The 15,021-nt window shown below is 38.6% G+C and overlaps 1 protein-coding gene across 1 annotated transcript; it reads right to left on the bottom strand.

Annotated features, from left to right (window-relative positions):
- Positions 1–723: 723 nt before the first annotated feature.
- LOC134646144 (C-type mannose receptor 2-like) lies at positions 724–12,554 on the bottom strand. Its single transcript, XM_063499873.1, has 10 exons — positions 12,494–12,554; positions 9,693–9,778; positions 9,480–9,581; positions 9,014–9,148; positions 4,174–4,316; positions 2,908–3,011; positions 2,641–2,777; positions 2,093–2,235; positions 1,353–1,456; positions 724–913 (listed from the first exon to the last, which is right to left on the bottom strand). Exons 1-10 carry the CDS (start codon positions 12,496–12,498, stop codon positions 763–765), a joined length of 1,110 nt encoding a protein of 369 aa, XP_063355943.1. The 5' UTR covers positions 12,499–12,554; the 3' UTR covers positions 724–762.
- Positions 12,555–15,021: the final 2,467 nt, after the last annotated feature.

Consider the following 15,021-nt stretch of genomic DNA (forward strand, 5'->3'; position numbering starts at 1 on the left):
GGAGGGGGGTGCTTTTTCCTTCAGTGGCCACTGGCTATGTCCAGATGTTGCAGAGAGGATCCCTCATGATTGAGGGCCCTCATCTTTGTGGTAACGACTGGGTTTTTCAACAGGACAGGCTACCTTTGCAGTACACAATGCCTGCAGGACAAGGGTCTTTTTCCAGGACAATAACATCACTGTTTTAAACCGTCCTGCGTGTTCCCCTGATCTAAATCCATTTGCGAACCTTTGGGGAAGGATGGCAAGGGAAGTTTATAAAAAAGGACAACAGTTCCAGACAGTAAATGCCCTTTGTGCGACCATCTTCACCACTTGGAGAAGTGTTCTCACTCACCTCGTGGAAATGCTTGTATCAAGCATTCCGCAATGAATTTTTGAAGTGATCAACAATAACGGTGGAACTACTCATTACTCAGTTCATGTTTGGAACTTTGATTTCTGTTTTGTGGGGTTTACAGATTTTTTTTTTTTTGGAGGTGTGGTCCTAAACTTTAGATCAGCTGTAAAACAGCCTGTTTCAGTATAAGCTTTGTTTTCAACAAATTGCATGCTCAAAATGTTTTGTCTCATTGTCCATTTTCATGTAACATTTGACTAACACAAAGTTCGTATACTTTATTAACAAACACAAAAATTAAAACTTTAAAACACTGCAATAAAAACCAAACAGAAACTCAAAACTTAAACACATATTCAGCTATGCTGGTGTTTGATAATTTCTCTCTGAAAGTCTCCACTGAAGTAACAAGTAAAAAATCTTCAAGAAACGGTACAGTAGTTTGGTGCTTTTTCACAGATCCATTTAAGAGAAGTTGAGCATGAAAGGTCATTCATGCTCATGTCCTCACCACTATAGACATGAGCACAGTCCTCTTCTCCACCATTATTAGGTTGAGTCGATCCCCAGTACCTAGTAAGTCCATAACCATAATATTAGCTTGTTTTTATTATTGAGACAAAAATCAGATGTTTGGTGTGTAGTGACAGGGCTATTTTAAGATAACAAAGTTTCATATGGAGATCAAAGCAAGACGTCATAGTTGATATAGCAACTTCTAACCTATGTTGTCTAAACAAGTCATTAGTGTACATCTTTAAGGTTTTGACCTTGCAGTTTGGCTCAACCCACTGAAATGTAAGTTCACCAGTGTGTTTTATATACTAACAGTCAAAAGTTTAATGGTTTTCATGGTTTTCTTTATTTTCATGACTATTGTACATTGTAGATTCTCACTGAAGGCATCAAAACTATGAATGTCCAGGCTTTTGACCAATAGTGTGTATATGTTTAACACATTTCTTTTGAAAACTTAATGAAAGTAACAAACTGAACCAAAGTGAAGACTTACGACAGAGTCAGTGGAGTTCCATCCACCCATTTCCATGTTCCCTCCTGTTCTTCGTCAGTCAAACCAAGCCAAACTCTTTTTGTGGTGATCGTAGAGAGAAAGGTCTTTTTCATATGAAGTAAAAGCAATTTATATTAGTTTTGAACCACAATTTTAGTTGATGCACTTTTTGCTGTAACTCATTCAAAACTTTTAATACATTTGTCATGTTTTTTCTTTAACATGTAATAAGTCATTGCCACCAAAATCTTTTGACACTGTCTACAAAAGACTGGTTAAAATGGTATTATGTTCTGTCAGTGGACTCTTAAAGGTCCCCTGACTGCATTCCCTGCATTCCTTTTTCTTTATACACCACCATACTTTCTTATTTCTCCATTGACAGGTTATTTCCCCCTTAATGTTTTGTCTGTGTATATTTCTCTGATTCATTCTGGTACAATAAATTTGATTTGAAATCCTCATATTCATCTTTTTTTTATTTCATCCTAATTGTGGTAACACTTGTTAAATTGAAGGTTCCATTATGTCATTTACACAATCACAGAAAACTATGTGGTCATATGAGTTGTTTCCCACAGAACAACTTAGGGTTTTATGTTTATGATCTGATATGATATATGTGTTGAATCGTTGTCATGTATTTTAAAAGAGGGCGACATTATTTACATAAAATAAGGAGCTTGAATTTCAGTATTAATTTACAAACACAATAACGCACACATGCATAAACACAGTACCTGTTCTTCAGGGCTGTCAACAACCATGAGATCTGCTCCTCTGTCTCTGCAGTCCTTTCTGGCTGCATCCCAGGAACCAGAGCTTTGAGACCGGATATAGCAGCTACAGTTGAACTTGCTCCATCCTTCAGAACATGTATTTTCTACAAGAAATTACAAACAATATATTTAAGCTAGCTATAAACTTGACTGCTCCAATGGCTTGATCATAAAGATCTGTGCAAAATCTATTCTCTTGAGACTCAATAATTATAATAATTATTCTTCTAATAATTCTTATTAGAACTATTTTTTTTAATCACAGAAAATAAAGCAATGCCAATTAAATAAAAATACAATTCAAAAATTCAAGAAACACAAAAATCAACACTTTAAACACTAGAATAAAAATACTGGCAGCTGCCAGTGCTACCCCTTAGCCTCCCAGTAGATGCACGTATGGTATTCATTTGAAAGTATAACAGAATAAAACAGACTAAACTTAAAATAGAATGATAGAAAAAAAACTGCAAAAAATGTAATAATAGATCATTGTCGGTAAACTGTACTGCAGTTTAGTGTTTTTTCACAGATCCAATGAAAAGAAGCTGAACATCGAAAATCCATCCAAGAAGTTTTGCCGTGATTCCTGACAAAAGCACAGTCCTCATCTCCACCATCATCAGGTTGACTCGATGCCCAGTGCCTAGCAGGTCAGTCACAACAACATTATCTTATTACTTCATTCATGTCAATTCTGCATGCATCTGTGGATTCAACAAATTTGATTTGGAAATGTAATTAGAGTAATAAACTGAACCAAAGTGAAGACTTACATCAGAGTCGGTGGAGTACCATCTACCCATTTCCATGTTCCCTCCTGTTCTTTGTCATTCAAACCAATCCAAGTTTGTTCATTGATGATTGTAGAGAGGAAAGTCTGTTTAACATGAGGATAAAACGTTTTATTTTAGTTTTTAACCAGTTTTATTCTGTGATATACAATCTGGATAGGTAAAGCTGCATTGTGGGAAGTGAAGAACAAGAAATTGTTCATGGTTAAAGCGAAGGTAAGCACTACATTGCTAACTTAAATGAATTATCACACGCAAATCTTATCTTTTTAATTTTCTGGTTATTTACACTGTAAGACCAGAAAAGGTATTAAGTTGTCACATTAATGTTGCATCACACAGTAAAGTTTACCAAGTTGTTTCTAGTTTCAGTTAAATCGTTCCTGTATTGTTTTCCCCTCCAGGCAGGGGTGTCCCAGTAGTTCTGACGCCACACAAAAACTATTGAGTGAGTACCACCCTAATATTAGTGAGGTTGTATAGCAGTGCTGCATTTGTATGCAACACAACACAACAATAGAGGATGTCAAGGTATACCAGGTGCTTGGTCTATTGCTTTTTGCCAGACTCTTGGACCACGGTGTTGGTTTTTGTACAGTCATTTCCATCGTTGCCAAGTTTCAAAAATGGCTTATTAAGTGACACCACTGACTTGCTAATCCGTGGTACAAAAGTTGTCTGACATCATTTACCATGCAAAACAATGCTTCAAATCCCTGGACTTTCTGCTGCTCCGGCACTTTGGCTACAGACTCCCATCCGCCTGGTAGTAACTGTTGCTCTTGCAAAGTAACAGTGGAAGAACCTTTGTATGCTGCATCCCCTGCATTCTTTAGCATTTTATAATATTCTGTTCTTCCTATCTTTGCTAAACCACCACATTTCATTATTCTTTCTTTAAATAAGGACCCATATAACCCTTAAAATTTATGTCTACGCAGATTCCTCTTATACATTTTAGTTCTATAAATATGTCTTAAAATTCACATATTGATCAAAGTTTTTGAAGAATAAAACTATTCAGCTAAGACAAATTCCATATAGAATCACAGAAAAATGTCAGTTAGTTGTTTTCTGCACTGAGACAGAATTACAGTTATTTCAGGTTTTTGTGTTTAGATATGTGTTGATTAAACGCTCAAATGCTCATAATAAACACTTTTAGGAAGGAAAAAATTAATAAATAAATAAATAAAAATAAGAATTTGAACTATTGTGTTTATTTACAAACACAATAACACACTGTACCTTTTCTTCAGGGCTGTCAATGACTATCAGATCGGCTTCTTCGTCTGTGCAGTTCTTTCTGGCTGCATCCCACGAATCAGACCTTTCCGATTGGAGATAGCATCTATGATTGAACTTGTTCCATCCTACAGGACATGTTTTGTCTGGAGGAAATTAAAAACAGCATGTCAGGAAAAGCTCCTTTAAGAACTCTATAACGATGCTCATTCAATCTCTATTTAATTTTAATCCTCCAAAGTCTTGATCACAAAGATCTTTGCACAGTCTATTCACTTACTGACTGTTATATTTGTCTGCTTGTATTTAACATGGTGACAGTTTTAACACTAGAAGTCCCAGGCTTTTCTAACCCTCTGTCAGCCAAGTGGAAGCTAACTTGGCTAGTCTGTTAGCATCAATTCATATGTAAATTGGGTCGTTACCTGAGAATTGTGGAGGGGAGTGGGGGTGTGTGAATGATTGCAGATTTCTAACTGCAAACTGCCTCTTTGTTTGTGTGTGGGGAGGGGGAACTGCTAAAAGCTGTGAACTTCATTTTGTGTTCGTCTTGATGCATTCTCAATCATCCAGGAAAATAAATCTCCAAAAGATTTATTGATAAAAACAGTACAAAAAACCCGAAAAATATTTCTACAAAAACAACCATTTGTACACATATTTACAGATAATAATAAAAAGTGAGTGAGTACATTTCAATCACTCACAATCCTGGCACTGCCATGGTATCTGTAGTCTGCATTTACCACATGTGTATCTGTAGCAGTGAACACATCACACAGTGGCATGATTGTTCTTGCATTTGTGTTTGACCTGACACGTGGCTCTTTTTCCAGGGCTAGGTGTGGAGGGTTGTGTCCGAAGCAACTGTTCTTTTTTTGCCTTCTTCCCAGCCATATGAGAGTTAGCCAACTCTCTTGCAAGCTCCACCAGGAAGTCCACCCGTCTTTCCTGCGTCCCGTTGCATGCTTGATACAGCACATGTGCATTCAGTGCTGCCATGTCAATCATGTTATAGAACACGGCAACTGGCCAGCGCCGTGTTCCTCTGCGGACCGTGTACTCCCGCACCATCTGATCCAACACATCTACGCCACACTTTGTGGTGTTGTAAAGGGCGACAGTGTTTGGCTTCCTTTTGGTGGTGTTATCAGTCTGAACCACGCTGTGCATGCTGCTAAGAATATAGACTGTCTTCTTCCGTTTGGCTGCATACGCCGTCAGCGTGGCAGCAGAGGTTGAAAACACCTAAGAAATAAGATAAATTGTTATTTCCATAGCACTTTTACACACAATGAAACACATAAACATAGAACCACAAAAGACCTGCAGGCTACCTGAGTGGTGAATTCATTGCGATCTGTGTATCTAGCGGATTGAGGAATTTCCTGGCGAATCTTGCTGACTGTGCCGAGGATGGTGGTTTTCCGTCTAAGAAGTTTTTGCGCAAGTGAAAGTGATGTGAAGAAATTGTCCGTGGTAACATTTCTGCCCTTGTCTAGGAATGGTTCCATCAGCCTCATCACTACATTTTCAGACAGTCTCTCCCCACTGGGACGATTGGGGTCCTTGCCAAGATATAGGAGGACATTGCAAATGTACTTGGATTTTAGGTCGCAGGCCACCCAAAACTTGATCCCAAACTTGTCAGGTTTACTTGCAATATACTGCAGGAAACAGCACCGAGTCTTTGATCTTGATCTTGATCAAAGATCTTGATCTTGGGGGGGGGGGTTACTAGGGTTCCATCACTACGTGACTGCTGGTCAGCAAACCTGGGAAACCCACAGATCATTGGAACTATGCCGCGTAACCGCTTCCAAGACATCATGCAACACCTATGCTTTGATGACAGGTCCACCCGCAGTGATCGAGCAAAGACTGATAAGTTCGCTGCAGTTTCCAGTGTGTGGGGATCATTTGTCACCAACTGCATCACGTGCTACAACCCTGGTCTACATATCACCGTTGATGAACAGCTCTTCCCATCAAAGACTCGGTGCTGTTTCCTGCAGTGTATTGCAAGTAAACCTGACAAGTTTGGGATCAAGTTTTGTGTGGCCTGCGACCTAAAATCCAAGTACATTTGCAATGTCCTCCTATATCTTGGCAAGGACCCCAATCGTCCCAGTGGGGAGAGACTGTCTGAAAATGTAGTGATGAGGCTGATGGAACCATTCCTAGACAAGGGCAGAAATGTTACCACGGACAATTTCTTCACATCACTTTCACTTGCGCAAAAACTTCTTAGACGGAAAACCACCATCCTCGGCACAGTCAACAAGATTCGCCGGGAAATTCCTCAATCCGCTAGACACACAGATCGCAATGAATTCACCACTCAGGTAGGCTGCAGGTCTTTTGTGGTTCTATGTTTATGTGTTTTATTGTGTGTAAAAGTGCTATGGAAATAACAATTTATCTTATTTCTTAGGTATTTTCAACCACTGCTGCCACGCTGACGGCGTATGCGGCCAAACGGAAGAAGACAGTCTATATTCTTAGCAGCATGCACAGCGTGGTTCAGACTGATAACACCACCAAAAGGAAGCCAAACACTGTCACCCTTTACAACACCACAAAGTGTGGCGTGGATGTGATGGACCAGATGGTGCGGGAGTACACAGTCCGCAGAGGAACACGGCGCTGGCCAGTTGCCGTGTTCTATAACATGATTGACATGGCAGCACTGAATGCACATGTGCTGTATCAAGCATGCAACGGGACGCAGGAAAGACGAGTGGACTTCCTGGTGGAGTTTGCAAGAGAGTTGGCTAACTCTCATATGGCTGGGAAGAAGGCAAGAAAAGAACAGTTGCTTCGGACACAACCCTCCACACCTAGCCCTGGAAAAAGAGCCACGTGTCAGGTCAAACACAAATGCAAGAACAATCATGCCACTGTGCGATGTGTTCACTTCTACAGATACACATGTGGTAAATGCAGACTACAGATACCATGGCAGTGCCAGGACTGTGAGTGATTGCTGAAAATGTTGAAATGTACTCACTCACTTTTTATTGTTATTTGTAAATATGTGTACAAATAGTTGTTTTTTTTTATTTTTGTTTTTTGTACTGTTTTATCAATAAATCTCAGCAACAAAGGAAATACACCCATGTGTGTTGATTTCTCCCTAAGGCAAACTGAAACACAAGTTTCCTTGTGGCTCAGGAAACTAACCACTCCAAGTGGTTCAGCATGGCCCCACCTTATTTACATAACAAAAGCAGCTGTTCACAGGTGATTAAGGATATTAGCTAAAAGCCTACCAGCCATTTGGCTCGACGGTGGGTTTTATAGGTAGAAAAGCCAAATGGCTCTTCTCTGGGACTTCTAGTGTTAATACCTAATTTATTTTATATTAACAGAGAACAGTTCCACTCCCATAAGTTATTCTAAAAACAAAGTGTGTGGGACACATTTCCTGCTGAGGATTCAAAAGATGAAGTGAACCTGTTTTGTTTACCAAAAAAAGTGATGTGCTGTGACCTATTTTCTCCCACTAAAATGTTATGGTCTTGGCTGAAGTGACCACGTTGCTGATGATATGGTCCCTGCATGATTTAACCCGCCCTGAGCAGCATGGTGGTGTCTTGCACTTTTTCCTCAGGGCAAGAAGGTCCTGGTCTCAAATCCAGACATCTGCCCAAGACCTGTGTGAAGTTTGCATGTTCTCCCTGAGCCTGCATGGGTTCTTTCTGGGTAATCCAGTTTCCTCCCACAGTCCAAAAAGAAAAGTCCAAGAAATCTCCAGTAATGGTATCTAAGTTAATTTTATAGAACGTTTGTGCTGATGTCAAAATTGTCAGTATAGAAATTTATTGTAATATGTCAATCTTTTTCTGTCATTGTGAAATTATATGCATATTTAAAATATATATAATGTTTATAATTAATAATAATAATAATTTATTATATTTAATAATTAAAAAAATTATAGAGTTCAAATAAAGAAAGTGCTAATTTTACTCAAACTTTATTGCTTTAAAGTTTTGAGTTTTCAACTGAAAACGTCTAATAACTGGGTAAAACTGATGGAAGGTGAAACATGTAGTTCAAAAGAGATATGATAGTGAATAGATGCATCCCTGCTTAAACACAAATCATCACCAAATAGAAGAGCAACTGAATAGTTAACAGTTTTAAATATATAGAGTTAAAAAGGAGAAAATACAGGAGTAAGAAGACTGGCAGCTAACACAAACACTTCAGCTTTCTTTTATGCTCACTGATCAATGGTCATTACCAGTTGCATATTAATGACCATGAACCTGACCTGAAGGCCCATTTTTAATCAGTGGCACTAGTTTAGGTCATTATTGATAAAGCTGGGGAAACCTGCAGTCAGCTGAGACTGAAGAAGAAGTCACTTGGATCAGTGACAAAAAGATTCTCCCACTAAAAACGCTACGTCCAGATGAACAGAATCAACTTTCTGGGGTTTAATGCTCGTTGTATTTGTTAAATGTTGTTTTGCTACAATGAAAGTTTGCACATGAAAACTTGATTAAAAATGAATAAAATTCATTAACAAACATTAAGTTCTATTTTGGATTCATAAAGTTTTGAAATTAGTAAATAATGTTGGTACAGTCATTTTGTTCAGTCATAATTTCCTTATAAATGTGAATTTGTAATGAGTGTAAGATGCACTGATGCAATTAAGCTGTATGTTGAAAAGCATAGATGCAAAGGTATTGACAGTTGTTCATATAAATACATATTGATAATGATTCCCAATAGTAATTTATGTTAAGCAGGAAAAAATTTGCTAGGAAACTGAATCACCGAATTCCTGACTAAAGCTTTTTACAAAGACAAAAACTGTCATACAACTCACACTGATTGGAGAAACATAGCAGCGTTTTCAGCTCTTTGGTCTTTTCAGTCAGCAGGTCTCTCTCCTCAGTCATTGAAGAAAGTTGTTTCTTTATTTCTGCCAGATGATCAGCTGAATCATGTAAGCAGTTATGATCTGAAATAAAGATAAATATTCACATATTTGAAACTCAAAAGACCTCATGCATTCATCCTGAGACTGTTTCAGATTTATTTTAGAGTTAAACAAAAAGTTTGCCTTTGAAACATGTTACATATGTTCGTCGGTTTTATACTGGCATGTGAATAAAGAACCATTATTACTGTGATCTTGTCATCTTAAAATTATTCACAAATTTTGAACTTGTGAGACTTCCTTGATTTGAATGTTACCATGTTTGTTAAATTTCAGTAGAATTTCATTAGAAAAATATTTATTATTTTGGGACTGAAAATTAGAAGAAATATTGATGAACAATCCAACTCACAGTAAATACCAAAAGTGATCAGTCGAACCAGCAGGAAAGCACCCAACAGGCAAAGAGAGAGAATACCAACTAAACAGAAACTCCTCTTAGAGCTCCTTCGACCTGAAAAGAGGAAAGGGGGGGAAAACCAGGAATCTGAAAATCCCCCAAAATATACAAGAGTACAAAGAGATATGAACAAACCTCTTCCTGTTTCTGTCACTTCTTTCTTACCCGTGTGATTTGTTGAAGATGTTGGGTTATCAGGTTTCAAATATATTTCCTCCATTGCATGCAGATACGAATTATCTCTGAGAGCTCTGCAGCAGAGGACATGTGAAAAGTCAAAGTATCACTGGTTTCAGTGGAAGTTACATATTCCACATGTAGTTTGTGCAGTTATGTCACCACTGAAACTGGACATATTCTCAAGGTGTGTATATATTGTGATCACGTCATATCTGATCAAAGCATACAGATGTCCAACTTTTTTTTTTACACTTAAGTCAAGAACTGTAAACTCTGGTGTTCCCTTCCCTTTAGACTAAACATGTCTCATATTTAGTCCAAATTTTATTATATTCATATTTAACCTTCTAGGACCTGGCATCCACATATGTGGACATCACATTTTGGGTTATTTAGACCAAAATACTCAATTTTGCTCTACAAGGGCCTGATATCCACTTACAAGGACATTATACTGCTACTCTTCTATCAAAATTTTAAACGAATATCCTCATATGTGGCTCTTATTTTTAAAAAAAACAAAAATAAGGTAAAAAGAAAAAATCTGGTAATTCTTTGTTTTTACATTCATCGGGCCCCAATTTGCCCAAATATCAAAGAGAAATTAAAAATGCATGCCGTGGAAGAGTTCGGGTCTTAGGATTTTTTATGTTTCTTGACTTTGACAGATGGTTTCTCTAGTGCCTGTCTTTGAGTTTTGCTTCCTATCAGCTCTCTCCTTGTGACTGTCCTTGGTTTTATTTGTTTTGGGGGGTTTTTTGTATTGAGTTTTAGACTTTGATCATCCACAATACAGACTCTCCTTTCATTCAGTAGGATAACTGCAGTGATATATATCTGGGTCATCCACTCCACAGTCAGCTCACTAACTGTGACAACCAGCTCTGAAGGAACAATCAGTTCCAAAGTCTAACTGAATGTTCAAGCTGATTGGCAGGGAGATTGACAGATACCAGAAATGTTTACATAACATGCAGGGATTAACTAATTTATGGATTAATAAAGTATGCTGATTCTGATTCTGATAAAAGCTGTATGCCAGACTCTAGAAGTACGTATACTTTTGTTAGACACATTAATGTAATACTGGATCCCTTTCCAAAATAAATATTAATAATAATAAAGTTTCTTTTTTTTTTGCCTTGTCTGCTTAATTGGCTTCTCAATATGATGGAATATACATAAATACAGAAAATTCTCAGGAGTTTATTTTCAACTGTTTTACTCTCAGTTATTTACCTTTGCCATTTGTTAAAGATTTGTCAGCCCTGTGTAATGGATATTTTTAAGACTGTTACTTCTGTGTCAAGCTAACCTTAGTGAGTGAAATGCTCCATATCGTCTTATTCTGGCTCCATGTAATCCTTCAGCTACACAAAACCTTTTATTACACATTGTTCTGACTGTATTCTAGTTCCTCTTTGTCCTCTTTCCTCTAGAGATTTATTGTAAATGCAACTTTTTAGAAGCACTATTATATTGATATCTGTGGCAATATTAGTCGTGCATCTGTTAATAAGATGGGCACTCAATGATTTTTGAGCAAGTATGAATGATAGGATATAGTCACATCAGAGAGTTTCTGAAGCAAATTGACAGACATGTCTGGGACACAAAAACAATCGGCCCTGGTATTTTTTGTCCAGTACAATCAGTCCTTTGCTCTGTGCTCTCTCCCTATATGTTTCAAATTTTTTGATTGTTGATACTGAAGTTTCTTTTTTATCAGGTTGGTACAATTATTGTTCAGTTAGGACATCTTAGTTTCACTCCAGCGCAGCATGTGATACTTAAAAGTTACACTTTCGCTATTAGAAGCTGCTCATGATTAAAATAGCCGTTCGTTTACTTGAATTGCTCCATTCTTAAATATGTCTCTTTATCTATTTTCCTACCACATTGATTCTATTTTCCTCTGTTCCTCACGCTGTTGTTGAAAATGTGATTCCTCCTCCTGCACTTTTTCTCAGCTAATGCTAATAACAGCAGCTCGCTGTGACTACAAAGGCTTACTAGTTCACTGACATTACTGTCGGCAGTGCAGCTGCTAACATGTTGCTTCATTTTTACACATTTCACATCCATTTTAAGTTTATTTTAAGAAAAGATAACCTTTATCTCTCTCACAACTTTTCTTAGAGAAAACTATAACTAGATGTGAAAAAAAACATTTTAGTTCCAAATTATTTTGTGACCTTGGAAAGAAAAGAAATGAAAAAATATTGAGAAGTTATCATTAGTTTTAATATCTGCTAATTTGGTAAAATACTGTGCCTGATGAAGCATAGAGGGATGTGTTTGAGATGTTTGATATCTACTAGACTGAGTCAAGTACTTGCAAAAATTTGTACTTATGTTACAATTACAGTACAAATCGGAAACTCTAGAATGTTGTTGTTTTTGCATTAAAATATATACAATCCACAATGGATGGAATAAATGGAGCGTTTCCTCAGGTTTTAAGTATGAGATCACTTAGCAGTTTGTTTTAAAGGTGTAAACACATGTAACATGTTTTGTTTTGGGGGGTTTTGTATGTAAGATGTAAAAGGAAGTGCGTGTCAAACAGACTGCAGTAACATACTCTTGTGGTTTAAACTACAAAACTTGAAGTGACATTAAAAATGGTTATGGACCTTTCAAGTGTTAATAACTTGAGCTCAAAAGAAGGCATGAATTCAATGATAATTTTATATAGAAAGCCCTCCAGATGTTTTTTTAATTAGTTTTTCAGCACTGAAAAAATACAAGGGCTCAAAAAGGCTGAAATAAAAACCTCTACATACCCCATCTTCTGCCGTTTCGCTCAGATACTTCTGCGGTGGTTGAAGAGAGCAGACGAATGAAGAGGCAGCAGATGAGCAGCAGATGTGAAGCAGAGACCGCCCACTTTCATCACCGGAAGATCGGGCCGAGGGAGGGCAGCAGCTGAGGAGGTTCAGAGACACTGAGGGTCCCCAAGAGCCAAGTCCCATATTATGGGGGCGCACGGTCTGGGGCTTGCCGAGACCCCCACCCCTTATTTTATTCTATCGATCACTGCCGATCTCTCACCAACTCTGCTGGGTCGATCTTACTGCTTACTATCTTCTGTCACAATACGTTGGGTGTAACAGGCAAAGTGAGGACCCAGAGTGCAGGACTCTGAGACAAAACTGAACTAAGAGCACAGCTTTATTTCTCTAATTACAAAACACAAAGGCTTAACTCCTGTATGGTGTTCGGTTTGACCCAGATACACAGAGACACACAGAAACATGTCCATGCACACACACACACACACACACACACACACGCACACACACACACACACACACACATACACACAGTGCCTGTTACACTGTTTTCATTTAAGCACAGAGAAGCTTTTTGCTCTCACTTTCCCACACACTTTACCCTCCATCATGTGCTCAGGACAAGTTAGAAATTAATTTATTCTGATTCTGTGAATCTGAAGATTCACTTTGAATTCCCCAGTGAGAGAGTTCCCCTGCTCAGCTACTAATATAATTTGGATGATAGCAGGGCCCACAGAATTTGCAGCGAGCCATGTTTAAGATATCAAGTCATACTTTCTGCTGCTGATTCCGACTCAATTCCGAGATTTATTCTGGATATAACCAATCCCAAGGGGTGTAAGGGAAAATTTGTGTTTTACCTCATTTAACCTTGGCGTGTAGTATGCAATATTGCCAGTAATGGTTCTTTTACAGCAGCACTCACTACTGCCTCATTTGTGTGAGGCAAGAGTAGTTGAGAATTGCCTTTTAGATGCTGACTGAATGTGTCCACCCATCTTCTCGCCCCTCTGGTGCTTGGTGCTAGCCTCATTAAATGTTGCACAGCTCAAAGACTGCAGACTTGCAAATGATTTTGCCATTTTTTTTGTGCCAATTTCAAAATAAAATAATATTTTCAAAAGTCCAGTTTTATTCCTTTATGGGGAAAAATCCCTTATTACAGGTGGCTAAGTGGAAAAGAAATGTCAAAGAGGCTGTGGTGCCAGGTTTAGGATTTTATGAAATAAACCAACATTACATAAAACAACATTGTCAAAGCAAATGGAAAATTTCCTTAAAATTATTTCAAATTATATACACTCTCGCTGCATTCTGTTATTTAGCCATGCTGTTACGGCCAAGACGGAGCACGAGGAGGTGGGTTCTAACGAAGCTCCTGTGGGCCTGGGCTCGCTGAGGAGTGGCTGCCTCGGAGTTCAGGGCTAAGAAGAGAGCCACTGGCATGAAGAATAAGGTTCGGTGCAGCTATATAAGGAGGAAAACGTGCCAAGTGAGAGGGGACATCTTTGTGAGGCACTGAGGCTCCCAGCCGGTTTTCTGTTGTATGTGTTTTATGATTGCCAATGTTAATAAAGCCCGAACCTCTGACATGGACTGGGGCAGTCTCTGGTGTTACTTCCTTACATTCCTTGCCGAACCGGGTGGTAACACATGCTGAATAACAATGTTTTAATACCCACTGAACCACACTGAACTCAGACTAAACTCAATTCAATTCAGTGCTAACAATTATATAATTGATGCCTCTAGAAATCTGCTGAGCAGTTCTTTTGAACCTAAAAACAAGGCAGCAGCATCTTGAAGCCTTTGTTGTCTTTGTTTGGCTAAACACACTAATGGCTCAGCCCACCACTGAATTTATTTCTGGAGAAATGGAGCAGATATTATGTTCCCTGGGAGACTTCTTTGTCGGCAGTGCAGACAGCAACCAATTTTTTTCTACTGAAATCTGTAACAAACCAGAAATGTCTAAATGCAGCTATTAATGGGACTATGTTAGTGTTTTACATTAATGCATACACTGTGCATCTGTCATTCTTCCTTGCAGAAACCTTGTGCAAACTTCCTCCCCATCATCACTTCTACCTCGTCAGTCAGGCTTCATTCAAGCCTCCAATGTCTACTTCCGGCGCCCCCCGTGTGCGGCAGCCTGTTACAGCAGCTCTGCTCATTCTGAGTTTCTTTCTTTCTTATCTTTTCTCTCGTAATTTTTTATAACTAACGTATTAGTAATTAGACTCTGCAACCATGTTCTACCGTTTTGTGCTAGTTCTGGTCGTTTTTCATAGTTTTTTTCTACTTTTTTCACCCGTGTCTGGGGACCCAGAGCAGGGATCCTTTGTTTACAGTAAGGATCAGCTGTTAGCGCTGCGTCCCACAGCGGTACTGCCGGCGGACGGACCTGACATTCCCAGCGAGCTGAGGAGGAAAAGACGGGGGTGTCGTGCTGGGAAGGAGCGCCGTCGGCCGAGAAGGAGACGTTATCGACCATCTCTTCCTTCTGTAATTATTGG

The sequence above is a fragment of the Pelmatolapia mariae genome, linkage group LG16_19 (assembly GCF_036321145.2).
Source record: "Pelmatolapia mariae isolate MD_Pm_ZW linkage group LG16_19, Pm_UMD_F_2, whole genome shotgun sequence".
NCBI classification, from domain to species: domain Eukaryota; kingdom Metazoa; phylum Chordata; class Actinopteri; order Cichliformes; family Cichlidae; genus Pelmatolapia; species Pelmatolapia mariae.